Below are 16,137 nucleotides of genomic sequence, written 5' to 3'. Positions count from 1 at the left end.
CAGTTTGTTCTCTATAGTTAAGAGTCTGTTTCTTGGTTTGCCTCCCTATCTCTTTTTTTTCCCTTTGCTTGTTTGTTTTATTTCTTAAATTCTGTATATGAGTGAAATCATATGGTATTTGTCCTTCTGACTTATTTTGCTTAGTGTAATACTCACTAGCTCCATCCGTGTCATTGCAAATGGCAAGATTTCATTCTTTTTGATGGCTGAATACCTATACTACATCTTCTTTATCCATTCATCAGTTGATGGACACTTGGGCTGTTTCCATAATTTGGCTATTGTAGATAATGTTGTTATGAACATAGAGGTGCATGTATCCCTTTGAATTAGTATTTTCATATTCTTTGGGTAAATAGTAGTGCAATTGCTGGATTGTAGGGTAGTTCTATTTTTAACTTCTTGAGGAACCTCCATACTGTTTTCTACAGTGGCTGCACAAGTTTTCATTACCACCAACAGTGCAAAAGGATTCCCCTTTCTCCTCTTTCTCGCCAACACCTATTGTTTCTTGTGTTGTTGATTTTAACCACTCTGACCAGGTGTGAGGTTATCTTTCTTTTTTCTTAAGTTTATTCGTTTATTTTGAGAGAGAGAGAGAGAGAGAGAGAGAGAGAGAGAGAGAGATCATGAGCGGGAGAGGGGCAGAGAGAGAGGGAGAGAGAGAATCCCAAGCAGACTGCACTGTCAGCGAAGAGCCTGACACAGGGCTCGATCTCAGGAACCTGAGATCATCACCTGAGCCAAAATCAAGAGTCAGATGCTTGACCAACTGAGCTACCCAGGAACCCTGAGGTGATATTTCATTGTAGTTTTGATTTGTATTTCCCTGATGATCAAAGATGTTGAGCATCTTTTCAGGTGTCTGTTGACCATCTGTGTTTTTTCTTTGGAAAATTGTCTGTTCATGTCTTCTGTCCATTTTTTTAAATTGGAATTTGTTTTTCAGGGTTTAGTTTTATGAGTTATTTATATATTTTGGATACTAACTCTTTATCAGGTTAGTATAACCAGGTTAGTATATTTGCCATTTGCAAATACCTTCTCCCATTCTGTAGTTTGCCTTACAGTTTTGTCGATTGTTCTCCTTACCATGCAGAAGCTTTTTATTTTGATGAGGTCCCAGTAGTTTATTTTGGTTTTGTTTCCCTTGCCTCCAGAGACATACCTAGAAAGAAAGTGCTACAGCCAATGTCAGAGAACACAGTGCCTGTGTTCTTCTGTATGATTTACATGGTTTCTTACCTCACATTTAGGTCATTAATCCATTTTTAACATAAAATGTAAAAAAGTGGTTTTTTACTTAACTGTAAAAAAGTGGTCCAGTTTTTTTTGCATGTTGATGTCCACTTTTTGCAACACCATTTGTATAAAGTACCAAAACTGAAACAGGAAGAAATAGAAAACTTGAATAGACCAATAACCAGCAAAGAAATTGAATAAGTATAATAAAAAAATAAATAAACAAGAACCTCCCAACAAACAGAAATCCAAGGCCAGATGGCTTCACAGGCATAGTCTACCAAGCATTTAAAGAAGAGTTAATACCTGTTCTTAAACTATTCTAAAAATAGAAAAGGAAGAAAAACTTCCACATTCATTCTATGAAGCCAGCATTACTCTGATACCAAAACCAGATAAAAACTCCACTAAAAAAGAAAACTACAATCCCATATCTCTGATGAACATAGATGAAAAATCCTCCACAAAATACTAGCAAACCAAATCCAACAATACATTAAAAAATCATTTAACTGCGATCAAGTGAGATTTATTCCTGGGATGTAAGTGTGGTTCAATATTTGCAAATCAATCAATGTGATACACCACATTAATAAAAGAAAGGGTAAGAACCATATGATCATTTCATCAGATGCAGAAAAAGCATTTGACACAGTACAACATCCATTCATAATGTTAGTAACCATAAATCTATGAGAGTTACTGATTTCAGTAATTTTGTAAGATTAAAACATCTATGCATTTATCTTTTTGTGTATTTTAGTATGTTTGCCATATAATCTTTGAATATTTTTTTAGTCTTGAGGTATTTTTTTTACACATATCATCCCATGAATTGACAGGGAATGGGTTCCAGCAGCTCAGGCTCCTTTCCATTGGTTCTCAAAAAGTGTGATTCTCTGGGTGAGACAGGCTGGCACTTCAGGTGAACCCAAGTACCTTTCTCTTTGACTACCTTCTTTTTCTTACCATTTTTCTTCACACACTTCAGGAAGCTATCTCGGCTCTTTGAGTGGTTTATATGCTCAATATGTACATTAATTCTCTTGGCAAGGATCTTGCCCTTGTTTGTGCACAACAGTGCCAACAGTACTGTTGTAACATTGTAGACTCTTCCAGTTTTGCCATGGTAACATTTGTGGGGAATTCCTTTTAGAACAGTGCCCATTCCCTTGATGTCCATAATGTCACCTTTCTTGTAGATTCACATGTATGTGGCCAAAGGAACAATTCCATGTTTTCTAAAAGTTCTAGAGAACACATAACGGGCACTTCTCTTTCCCTTTGTGTTGATCATTTTGGTGAATTACTAATATATGATGGTTCCAGTTGAAAGGATAATCTTTGAATTTTGGATTTTAGAGGTGGTAAAGTTATTCTTGTTTTAAGAACCGGATGTCTTATTTTTACACACACACATTCACACATACACACAATTGCATGGCCATGATGGAATCTTTTAAATAGTTTATTATTTGGTTCTTATTAATCTATATTTTACTTTTTGGTTTTATCTTTTAAACAGTTATCCAACTGATCATGTCAATTAAGTGCAAATAATAAATCCAAAACTAAGATAATGGCTTTCTGAAAATATAATTTTGTGAGAGAGATAAATATCTGTTGCATGCTAATATAAGCCAGCATAGAATAAGTAACATAATAAGAAATACAGAGAAGTATTTGACACTTCTTTAGAGAACCAGGATTGAGTTTACAAGCGCTATTGCATTTGAACTGCTCTTACAGGACATAAAAGATTTAAGGAGGCAAAAATATGCATTCTCAAGTAAAGAACAGTGTGGGAATATAGGTATATAACATTTCAGTCAGTTGGGACAAATGAATAAACAATAAGCAAAGACATGGAAAAACAATGAATATAGAGTATATCCAAGAATTAGAAGGTAAAGTTTGGATTCAGCATAGTATACCAGTCTTAAAAGAAGCATTTCAGAGAGAAAAAAAATCAATAGTACATAACAGGATGTAGACATCTAGGGAGCAAGAAAAGGCACAGATGGCTCCTGGGTTTCATACCTGGTGTTGGTAGTGGTGGGGAAAAAGAGGGTGAAGATATCTAAGAAAAGACAGCATGGCATTTACAGTGATACTATGCATGTTTATGAAAACTATTGCCTTTGATTTGATTATCAAAAGTGGGAAGATAAAACAGACTACTAGAAAGTTAGAAGAGTTGCTTTTTTTTATTTCAATATTTTGTATTCATGTAGCAATCCTGTACATATTTTGTCAAATCCACACTTTTCAGAAGGCAGTTATTAATCGGTATAAAATCTATAATCAAAGGAAAAGATGTTTTCAATTTACTTTAGTCAGCAATTCAAGATAGATCCCCAAATAACACATGCATCTTCATTGAACACTACTAATTGCTGCCTCAGCAGCCAAAGGTGTACATTACGGAAATGAAAGAGATTTATTCTTTTAGATCATGTAGGGTATATCTTGGTAATGTCTTGATTTTTAAAGCATCAAGACATACAACAAAATGTACTATTTCTTTTAGATAGGCAAATAATGTATGATATAGTAAGAGTGTAAAAGTTTCTAATATACCAGTTGGCTTGTTCTAAATTATAGAAATCCAACTCAAAGTGGCTTAAAAAAGGGAATTACATTGATCTGGGCAGGCTTTAGGCATGGTTAGATTCAGATGCCAGAATGCTGTCAGAAATTTTCTCTCTCCATTTCTGGAGTTTCCTTTTATCTCGGTTAACTTTATTTTTCAGTCAGGTTTTTTCTCTTTCCATATGGTGGCAAGATACTACTGTCAGGCTTATGCTCTGCTAGATTAGAAATACAACTATCTCTGTCCCATAAGTTTTACCAGATTCTCAGGTTAACTCTTACTGGGCCATCCTGGATCATGTTCTTAATCCCAAATCAGTACCTGCCAGGGGTGTGGGAATTTTGATGTGTCAGGCTTTGTTGTGTTTCCACTGCTAGAGCATTGGAAAGTTGTCAGCCTTACCTGAAGCACATGTGCTAAGAATGAGAAAGGGTGCCTCCAAAAGAAAACTGGGGTCTGTTGCCAGAAGAAGGAAGATCAGATGATGGATGGATGAGTGAGTGAATGAACGAATGAATGAATGAAAAGTATCCACTATTGATAGTCATTGCTTTACCAATGTAAGTCCATGCATATGTGCTATATAATATGGCAGCCCTAAATAAAATAGTACATACTATTCATTGAGATATCTTAAATTATAATGGACCTTGTTTTGCATGTATATTAAGGTATGGCTTTATGAAATAGGTAATTTTCCTGCCGTGATGATGAAATTTGACTACAGACACTCTCATTGTTTTATAAAACCATCATGAGTTACAGGTCTTATTTGGCAAAGAAGTAAATTTGTTTAATACTTATTTTTAATCAGAAACATATCAACATTAAAACCTACCTATTTAGTGGTTTTGATACTGGATTCCAATAGAGGTTCTTCTTTGGCTGCACATAGAGAAATAGTCACTTAATTACTTTTTTTTTCCCCTGAAAAGCAGTTGATGCTAGTAAAATTAGTATAATTATATTGTTAATCTTATCTCATGTTTATTTGATAATACATAATTATAAGTCTAGGAATAGGGAAAATTTAAGTAAAGATTTTTTTCTTTAAAAACAATACTTAAGCACACGATTACTATTCAAATAGGTTTAGGTTCGAATGGGAGCTCTCCAACACAGAGATAACAGAGAGCAACCTTATGGGAATGTCTGATAATAGAGAATAGGATTCTTTTTTTTTTAATATGAAATTTATTGTCAAATTGGTTTCCATACAACACCCAGTGCTCATCCCAACAGATGCCCTCCTCAGTACCCATCACCCACCATCCCCTCCCTCCCACCCCCCATCAACCCTCAGTTTGTTCTCAGTTTTTAAGTCTCTTATGTTTTGGCTCCCTCCCTCTCTAACCTTTTTTTTTTTTTTCCTTCCCCTCCCCCATGGTCTTCTGTTAAGTTTCTCAGGATCCACATAAGAGTGAAAACATATGGTATCTGTCTTTCTCTGTATGACTTATTTCACTTGGCATAACACTCTCCCGTTCCATCCACATTGCTACAAAAAGCCATATTTCATTCTTTCTCATTGCCATGTAGTATTCCATTGTATATATAAACCACAATGTTTTTATCCATTAATCAGTTGATGGACATTTAGGCTCTTTCCACAATTTGGCTAGTGTTGAAAGTGCTGCTATAAACATTAGGGTACAAGGGCCCCTATGCATCAGCACTCCTGTATCCCTTGGGTAAATTCCTAGCAGTGCAATTTCTGGGTCATAGGGTAGATCTGAGAATAGGATTCTTATAGCACAAAAAATGTGAAAGACATTTAGATAAATACAATCACTGTCTCTCAGAGGTTTTCTTACTTACTCCTTCCCCTTCCAGTTAGGCTTTGTGTCTACTTTGTACTCTTCATGCCCTTATATACCAGCACTTTTAAGACTTCACTGCACTGTTGCATTTACACATCTTTTTTCTACAACTAATCTATAATTTCCTTACAGGTAGGAGCACTGTCATATATATCCTTTATCTCTAACTCCCAACACAGGACCTGGGCCACTCAGTATTCCATAAAAGATTGAATTGATGGTAGCAAGTCTAGAGTATAGTTCTGAAAACTGACTTATAACTGTCAACATTATGTCTGATTTAGTTGGTATATGTTACACCAAATGACTTGTGTGCTGTCTAGGACCCAGCTTTATTATTATTATTGTTATTCTCAATTCTTTAGAAATAAGTATAGAGGGCCATCTTGGTGGCTCAGTGGGTTCAGCATTCGACCTTGGCTCAGGTCGTGATCTCGCAGTTCGTGAGTTTGAGCCACCATCAGGCTCTGTGCTGACAGCTCAGAGCCTGGAGCCTGCTTTGTTTTTTTTTTTTTGTTTTGTTTTGTTTTTATGAAATTTATTGACAAATTGGTTTCCATACAACACCCAGTGCTCATCCCAAAAGGTGCCCTCCTCAATACCCATCACCCACCCTCTCCTCCCTCCCACCCCCCATCAACCCTCAGTTTGTTCTCAGTTTTTAACAGTCTCTTATGCTTTGGCTCTCTCCCATTCTAACCTCTTTTTTTTTTTTTCCTTCCCCTCCCCCATGGGTTCCTGTTCAGTTTCTCAGGATCCACATAAGAGTGAAACCATATGGTATCTGTCTTTCTCTGTATGGCTTAGCATCACACTCTCCAGTTCCATCCACGTTGCTACAAAAGGCCATATTTCATTTTTTCTCATTGCCACGTAATATTCCATTGTGTATATAAACCACAATTTCTTTATCCATTCATCAGTTGATGGACATTTAGGCTCTTTCCATAATTTGGCTATTGTTGAGAGTGCTGCTATGAACGTTGGGGTACAAGTGGCCCTATGCATCAGTGCTGGAGCCTGCTTTGGATTCTGTGTCTCCCTGTCTCTCTGCTCCTCTCCCACTCGTGCCCTATCTCTCTCTCTCTCTCAAAAGTAAACATTAAAAAAAAAGATTTAGAGATAAGTATGCATATACATATGTGAGTCAGTATTGCAAATGCTATCAATGCACAGACTTTTTCATTGGTAAATGCTATATTCCTATATCCAAGAAATAAACAAGTAGACCATCTTACATAATTTTCCACCCTCCTTTTCTCTTCCCTACCCTACCCATTATTCAGTTGCCTGCTATCTCCAGGCTTCCACAGTAGTGCCTCACTTCTTGGCTCTGGCCTGACACATAAAATGGCACTAGAACATTACTTTTCTGAGACACTATGCAAATGGATTCATTTTTCTTTTTGTCTCAACTTCTCATTTTCAGAGTCTGTTTCTTGTTAGTGTCCATATTAAGTGTGCAAATAGATACATACATATTTTTTAATTCTTCAAGAAAAAAAGTATAAATCTGAGAGGTTTTTTTTAAAGGTTCCACATCTTTTAAAAATTTTATGTATGTATGTATGTATTTATTTATTTATTTTATTTATTTATTTTGAGAGAAAGAGAGAGCATATAGGGGAGGGGCAGAGGGAGACAGGGACAGAGAGAGAAAGAATCCCAAGCAGGCTCTGCACTGTCAGCGCAGAGCCCCACATGGGGCTCAAACTCATGAACCATGAGATCATGATCTGAGCCAAAACCAAGAGTCAGACGTTTAACTGACTGAGTCACTCAGGAGCCCCATGAGAGCTTTTTCATTTTCTTGGGTCAAAAACAAAAGTTGGGCGACCTGTTCCTTTGGCTAGGCTATTCAGTATTTATATTTTTTTATTTGGAATTTAATAATTTTTTATATTTATATTTTCCTTAATTTCTTAATTTAATTTCTAAGATCAGTAATCTTATGTAGAATTATTACTATCTAAAATTAAGGAGTGCTACTACTAATATTAATATGCAATCATTAATACTTTCTCTTAAATCATAACACACCCTTATTAAGTTATATGTGGACAGATGTAAGTTCTACCAACAAAATTTGGGGACCACATCACTATTTGATAAAATAGCAATTATGGCTGACAGTATTTTATATAAGATAATTTCAAATAGTTAAAACTAAAATCCAGGGAATAGTACTTATTACATAAAGATGACTTTATTTGTGTGTGTGTGTGTGTGTGTGTGTGTGTGTGTGTGTCTAATTTGTATTAGAAGGATATCTTTAATATAAAGATAGATGGGATGGTGTCATTTTTCAGTTTACAAAGAGACAGATATTTTGCAAGATGTTTACTTTTATGAAAAGTTTACACACCATTTCTGCACTATGCATTATTTCAGCATCTTTGAATATTGAAAAGAAAGAAAAATGACTAATGGGACAAATAAAAGAAAGGACAGACTAATGTGCAATAATGAAAGTACTTTGCACACATCTGGAAGTTCTTTTGGAAGAATAGAACAGTAAAGATAGTAGAAGACTGGTGGACTGGTGTGCAGTGTAGTAGAAATTAGTATTACCTTTCCACATCTCATAGAAGCGTAAGGCGATTTTAAGATATTTTAAATTTATATATTTCATTACTTTTTATTGACAGTGTGTAGAACAGTTCCCATAGTTAAACTTTCATGTGCTCGTCTCTTCTTGGGTTATAATCATGCAGGTAATTACTACACTGGGCAAAACAAAAGTGATATTAGAATTTAAACTAATTGAAGAACAGCTCTTTTGAAAGTTTTGGTTAATTAATATATTTTTCTTTGCAAAAATTGTGTTAAAACATAAAAATTATGTTAAAACACTACATTTTGCCAGTATATAAATGTTTTCAACTGTATAAAAAATGTTCTGATTTTGAAAAGAAGTACTTATTTGTAAAATATCATATTTAACATTCACATATTTAAACCCTTAAAAGTACATTTTCTCAATACTTCATGTGCACAGTAAAATAGAAGGATGATTCTAATTCATCTTTATAATTAATATAAGGGGTAATCATGGTTTAACTTTCTAATTTTAATACTCACATACTATATAGCATTTCAAACATATGTTTCTATAAAAAAGGTCTGTGAACAAAATTAACAAATTAACATGTTTTAAAAAATTATTTCTCTGTCTACCTCTTGAAATCCGATGCACTTAATCGGGGATATGAAGGATATATTTGATATTTCTAAAAAATGTTTCTAGACAGTTTAGGTTGTTTCCATTTAAAATGAAATTATTTTATACGCAAACTGGAATGAAATAACATCCTGTTCCTATCAGTTATAGGTGTGGAAAAGAAAAGTTGTGCGTGAATGTACATGTGTGTTAATACATGTAAACATATTTATGAGATGACCCAGTCTGGAATTTGAATTTATACTTTCACTGCCTGCTACCTTCAAGAACAAAATTGCATGGCTGTTATTTCTTTAAAATATTTGTCTTAAAGACAGCATGGCAATACTTGCTAAAAACTAGCTGGTGAAATATTTCATAGAATATCTCAACTAATTCCTGTTCATTTTTCAATAAATTATTTCAACCTGCCCATTTTAATATCTAGAATGGGGAAGGCGGTTCCTTTAGCGCTTTGTCAGTGGCACAGCACTCACAGTCTCTGACCTACCCAAGGAGTCATAAAACAACACCATGGGGATCTTTGTGCCACCAAAATAAAAATTTTAATATTTATATTTTAATTTCAGGGGTTATGGTAACTACCCTACTGATTTTATACTTTCTATAATAGTATTTGATTGTACTTAAATCAAACTAGGCTGGGTTTCGTGGGTAGATGTTTCAATACAAATTAGCTAAAATGCCTATACTTCATATGGTCACATTGGATCATTGTAAGTATTCATGTGACTCCAGTAATTTTTCAGTCACCTTTGATAATATGGTTGTAAGCCCTATTTTTTAAAATGTAGCTATTACTGCCAGAAAGAAAAGTATCTAACTAAAATAGTCATTTTACAAATTTAAGTAGAACAGCCAGGGAATATTCTCAAATAGCCTTCAAGACCTACCTCAAAGTGACTGAAATTTTTTATATTAATTATTTAGAAATATTTGTTATTTTTGTAGTTATATGTTGTGTGTCAGTTTAGGTGAAAAATCAAAATACTACTAGTAATTATTGATTTCAGAAAATATTAGTCATGAAACAAGTAAATTTTGAATAACACAAAAATTACTAGGTGATAAGGAACATGAAATTAATTTTTTGAATGGACTCAAGCTAGAACTTTACTACTTTTATCTTTACTAACTTTGCATCATAATCGTGCACTCTTTGTTTTTATATGTTTTAGACCAAAGGTATTCTTAAAGCTACAATAGGTGAAGAATATCCACATTATTTTTATTTTGAAGCTATATAAAAATGTTGCCATTGATGTATAGTTATGATACCCTCTTTTTAAAGCATACTAATTTCTTATAAGTTGTACTGCAAAATGCAACAAATCTCAAGGAAAATTCTGTTTAATAATTTTAAACTGAAAATTGCATTTTCTTTTAAAAATTCTGATTTTACAAGATAAGTGTATTAAAATGTGATAAAAGTCACTTTAGAAGTTGTGCTATTTCTGTCTTTCATAAATTATGTTTAAATTAATTTTCACTTATTTTACTTTTGCTAGGATAGCAAAGTAATATAATGTATATGCGCAAAACAGAAGTATTATTTATACGTATTTTTTTTAATTACAGGTAAAGATTATAGTTCCCAACAGCACAGCAGGTCTGATAATAGGGAAGGGAGGTGCTACTGTGAAGGCTATAATGGAGCAGTCAGGGGCTTGGGTGCAGCTTTCCCAGAAACCTGATGGGATCAACTTGCAAGAGAGGGTTGTCACTGTGAGTGGAGAACCTGAACAAAACCGAAAAGCTGTTGAACTTATCATCCAGAAGATACAAGAGGATCCACAGAGTGGCAGCTGTCTCAATATCAGTTATGCCAATGTTACAGGTCCAGTGGCAAATTCCAATCCAACCGGATCTCCTTATGCAAACACTGCTGAAGTGTTACCAACCGCTGCAGCAGCCGCAGGGCTATTAGGACATGCTAACCTTGCTGGCGTTGCAGCCTTTCCAGCAGTTTTATCTGGCTTCACAGGCAATGACCTGGTGGCCATCACCTCTGCACTTAATACTTTAGCCAGCTACGGATATAATCTCAACACATTAGGTTTAGGTCTCAGTCAAGCGGCAGCAACAGGGGCCTTGGCTGCAGCAGCTGCCAGTGCCAACCCAGCAGCAGCAGCAGCCAATTTGTTGGCCACCTATGCCAGTGAAGCCTCAGCCAGTGGCAGCACAGCTGGTGGTACGGCGGGGACATTTGCATTAGGTAGCCTGGCTGCTGCTACTGCTGCAACCAATGGATATTTTGGAGCTGCTTCTCCCCTAGCTGCCAGTGCCATTCTAGGAACAGAAAAATCCACAGATGGATCAAAGGATGTAGTTGAAATAGCAGTGCCAGAAAACTTAGTTGGTGCAATACTTGGCAAAGGAGGGAAAACATTAGTGGAATACCAGGAGTTGACTGGTGCAAGGATACAGATCTCCAAAAAAGGAGAATTCGTACCTGGCACAAGGAATCGGAAGGTAACCATTACTGGAACACCAGCTGCAACACAGGCTGCTCAGTATTTAATTACACAAAGGATCACATATGAGCAAGGAGTTCGGGCTGCCAATCCTCAGAAAGTGGGTTGAGTGCCCCGATTGTACATCAGATTGTTTTAACCCCTCCTTTACCCCATTTTCAAGAAGGATGTACTGTACTTTGCAGAAGTGAAGTTTTTCTGTTATTAATATATAATTATGCAAATGAATGCGACTATGTTGACAATGTGTATATGTAAATAATATGTGTTTTACCAGATGTTTCATAGAAAGAATTTTTTCTTGATCTGTTTTGTTCTCTATACTTTGCTTGTGTATATTTGTCAGAGGTGTTTCTAGTGTAAGATTTAAGCCTGCCATTTTACCAGCATTATTGTAGTTTAATGATTGAATGTAGACAGGGATATGCGTATAGTTTTCAGTATTAGTTCTAGATAACACTAAATTAACTACTGTTAGGTTGAGTATGGTGGGGTCAGTGACCTAAAATGGAGTGAGGCCAAAGCACTGTCATGTAAGTCTTACTTCCTGCTTAGGGCACAGTGAAGTAGGAAACAATATTTTGAAAATAAGTTTTAAATTTAAAATGATCAAAAAGCAATATAGTTGCATAAAAGCACTGTAAAATATTTAAAAGGTTAAAACTGTGGAAAATTATATTGGTAAGTTTACAGATCAATAAAAGCACCTGTTCTCCATCTGAACTAGACAATGGAAATAATGCTGCATGCTGGCCATGGCCCATTCTTCATCATTTGTAAGTTCAACAAAAGTTCTCACATGGAGTCCCACCTCTTCAGAGGTTTGTACATTTGTTTTTAAGCACTGAATTCACTACTGATCCCATCGCCTGGCCAGTAGAACAGTCATTACTCCATTAACATCCTCACTGTTTAGACACATAACTGTGGTACAGTGTATTGGAAATTTTATAAACAAAAGTGAAAGTGCCAACAAATTATTGATAGCTGATAATGTTTCATTATCTGCAACTGCTTGATAAGTATGTTGCATTTTAAGAGCTTATAATTGTGTATAATTTGTTAACACTAGAAACCTATTAGTATTGTGAATGTAGATTTTACTGTGAAGCTATCTGTGATTTAGCTGTTTGCTCCCATGATGGAGTCTTTGCAGCATGGCGCTAGCAGCCAATGCAGTTTCTAATACTCGGTAATTTGCATGTTTTGTGGAGCATTTTTATGTCACCAACCAGACAGTATTTCCTGCATGCTTATTTAGAAGAGGCAGTTTATCTTGAGAGGTAGTGTGATCTACCTTTGTCAGGCTTTTTGACAGGTCATTTCAAAGTAAGCCTTTGTTCCCAAGACCCAACAACTGTCACCCTCTTCTGTACCTCTCCTGAGTGCCAACTGTCCAGGCCATTTGACACACCATCTGTTAACCTCTGAGTTTGCCCACTCAAGGCCACTCATAGGGGCATCCATCCCCAAGCACCTCCTCATGCTGTGCATGCAGTCTTAAATTCAATGGACAAAAATAAAATGCTGGCTACCTCTGGATCATCTGGCTGAGCAACTGAATTACAAAAGAGAATTACTTCCATCTCAACTTCAACCCATTGATTACGTCCATCCTAGCAAGCTAAATGGCATCCCAGCTGCTCCTTTCTGTGCAACCAATTAAAGAACAATGAGTGTGATGCTCCATGTCTGAATTTCGTCCAGCCTCTCTCTGAACTGTGATCTTTGTCCTCATGAACTTTCCCTTTTGTTCATTGAACTATATGGACTCTTCATTTCATATTGATTTACTGTGCAATTTACTTTTGGACATTGAGAACTTGAAATTATTTCCCGATCCCTTCCCCTTCCACTATTAATAATTCATTTCTGTCAAACTGTAAGAGTAGATTCATTTTTTTTTTAGTTTTTAACATTGGACTGTTATTTCATTTTAGAGTTCTCTATCTCTAAATATTTATTTAGAGAATGATTTTAAAAGGGAATGATATGCTTGTTTAAATGAAAGAGAAAAGCTGTAGTAAACTGTGTTAATTGGTAATGACTATTTATCGTCGATACTCTGTAGCTGTGTAAGTTTTGACAAATAGTGTATCTCGTGGAATCAGTGGTTAGCATTGCCGCTATTATATTTACTCATTTTATCATTATAAATGTGCTTAGTTCATCATGTAGCATCACTTGTCTCCCGTCTCATTTTTTCCTTGCATGTCACAAGTCTCAGATCATTTATAATACATTAACAGTAAATAATATCTATGTAAATTTCTTTCACCATGCTGTCTCAGAGTCAGCAGTGAACAAAGGCGAAGATTGGGGCCCCACTTAGTTGAAAAAGAGAAAGGAAGTGATCTAGGATGTGTATTAGAAGCATTTCAAATGTTGGGTCTTTAAAATGTTTTGTTCAGTCTTAGCAAATCTTCAACCTTTTATTTCAAAATTCCAGTAGTCCACTGTGGAGCCCATGCATTTCATCTGGAATTAATGTTACTTTGAAGCCAAACCATTTAAACAATTATGTGTATTTTATTAGCTAGTATTGCTGAAAATGCACTCAGTTCAATTTCAATTGTAAATGGGAATTATAAACTTTTGCTAGTTGGCATGGTTATATGTTAGTTAAAACTGAAAGCTAAATTGAAGATATTTACATTTTAATTTATGGTAACAGATAAGGGTTTGTGTGCATTATGTGTAAATCAGCTTCATGCTGTCTAAAAAGTTATTCTCTGAAATTTATAGACCATGTAGAATTGATTTGTGATGTGATGCTTTAATTTACTGCAAGAAAATTAGTATGGCTTCAAACTGCCACAGGTAGGCATGTAACAATGGCTGTTCAGCTATACTGATCCAAAATGGAGAAAACTGATGATACAAGGGCCAAACATCTTATGAAATGCAACTATTTATAGACTTGTTTTGCTATAGGGAGGCTGGTGAACATGCTGAATACGAATTACCTCAGTTCTGCAGCTTTCTATGTCTTTTTAATGCATTCTGTTTCAGGGTCACTTTCAATCAATATTTCATTTACTTACTGAGATTGAATGGGCGCTCTGAGACACAGTGTGCTGTTTATCATACAGATTGGACACCTCATTCTAGATCCAAGATCTTTTCCTCAACACTGGGAGCTGTCCTTTCAGCACCACAAAATTACTGCTTGAAGTTGCATTGCAGTTTTTATTTTTTTTCCTTTATCACTGGGAGCTTTTCTTTCAGCACCACAACATTGCACCTAGACTTTTTAAACGGCTGCCTTCCTCTTTGCACTGAAGACCAATTTCGTCTGCACTTCCAGTTATTGCTATTACCTGTAGGACTTTCAATCCTACTTCACCTCACCCACCCCACTCCTGAAACAGTTAAATGTATCTATTTCTGTGGAAGTCATTTTCTCATTGAATGATCAGAAACAAAGATAAATTCTAACCTGTAACGGCTCATTTCGACTCATTGCTTACAATAGATCTAAGCTCTTTTTTCTGCTTATTCGACTCCTTCCAGCTTCCCATCACATCTGTAACAAACTTTTAAAATTATATTGCCACACCACCATGCACAGCCTACCTGCACAGTAGAGATAGATTATTCCATCGTATTCAGATGGTTAACAGAGGTTAGCAAGTCCTGTATTATATATTTATATCGCTTTCTAAGAAAGTGCATATTAATGTTTACTTTAAGAATGTGTAAATGGTGCTATCAAGAATCTGATAAATTTTATCCCAGTTTTTTGTGTACCACTTCTAATGTATGAGATTTATTTTTCTATTGGAAAAAAATAAACAGTATGAAAGCATTAAATTGGTAGATTTTAGTAATTTAACAATGAATGGAATCCCTATGTTACAGGCCCTATCTTTCTTTGGAAATTTTAATGGTGGTAATAGGTTTCAACAAAGGTACTGATAATCACATTTTTTTAATCCATTCTTATATTGCATTCTTAATTCACATGCTGATTCCTCACTGAGTCCTTAAGTAAATTTTACTTACTGTAAGTCTTCTCCAAGAAGGGAATTTTTGCTTTCCAAGGCAGCAATTGAAAGAAATGAAAATATAATTTAATACTATTTACATCACAGACACGATTTGAGACCAGTTACTCTGTTAGTAGGAGAAATTCATCACTCATTAAATACAGGGCAAGCATGGCTATCCATAATAATTTTGGGTGCAATGCAGTCTTAGAAATTTAATGTACACACTTTATTTAAATGATGCAAACAGCCATATGAAATTGCACATGATTAGAAAGCAGAATGAACTCATTTTGCCTCCTGCTTGGTTTCTCATAAACATGAATACATAATATTGTTATGCACTGTTGTTCATAGATGTCTTATTACATAAAGGGTAAGTATCATATTACTTTAACAGATTATTTTTGGAATTCTGCATGTTATTTTTTGTTTCATCAGATATGTGCCCCAATAAAATAACATTTTTTTCCAAAAAAAATGAAAGTATTAGAAAACTTGTCATGTTAATTTTGAAAAAAATGAAGTGTAGTACATATTACTAGATATCATTCCACTGGTCTATATATTAAAAAAAAACTGTTCTTGAAAATTGAAGCATTACCTTGTGTAATTAATAAAGTAATCAAATCAGATTTGTAAATAAAATATTGTTTAAATCTAAAGTATTCAATATTTTGATTAGATTATTTTTTTAAGGAAAAATATTTAACATGTATGTGCCGAATTTTTTTTTAAATAGTTTTTTATAATTGCAATGGAAGGGCAATTGTCTCATTACAAGTGGTACAGAAGCCAATACTTGGGTTACCATAGATATATAAACAAGTAAAAACTG

The 16,137-nt window shown here is 34.9% G+C and overlaps 1 protein-coding gene and 1 pseudogene across 7 annotated transcripts in view; one reads left to right on the top strand and one right to left on the bottom strand.

Moving 5' to 3' along the window:
• NOVA1 (NOVA alternative splicing regulator 1) overlaps positions 1-15,891 on the top strand; it is a 152,451-nt gene extending 136,560 nt beyond the window's left edge. For all 7 annotated transcript variants that reach the window (XM_047864434.1, XM_047864433.1, XM_047864439.1 and 4 more), the window contains one exon: positions 10,415-15,891. In XM_047864434.1, coding sequence (XP_047720390.1) covers positions 10,415-11,419 — 1,005 coding nt within the window. In that variant the 3' untranslated portion in view covers positions 11,420-15,891. The remainder of the gene's footprint in view (positions 1-10,414) is intronic.
• On the bottom strand, positions 2,066-2,542 carry LOC125167459 (60S ribosomal protein L21-like; annotated as a pseudogene).
• Positions 15,892-16,137: the final 246 nt, after the last annotated feature.

This window comes from Prionailurus viverrinus, chromosome B3 (genome assembly GCF_022837055.1).
Source record: "Prionailurus viverrinus isolate Anna chromosome B3, UM_Priviv_1.0, whole genome shotgun sequence".
Classification (NCBI taxonomy): Eukaryota; Metazoa; Chordata; class Mammalia; order Carnivora; family Felidae; genus Prionailurus; species Prionailurus viverrinus.
This window is presented reverse-complemented; position numbering and strand designations above follow the sequence as displayed.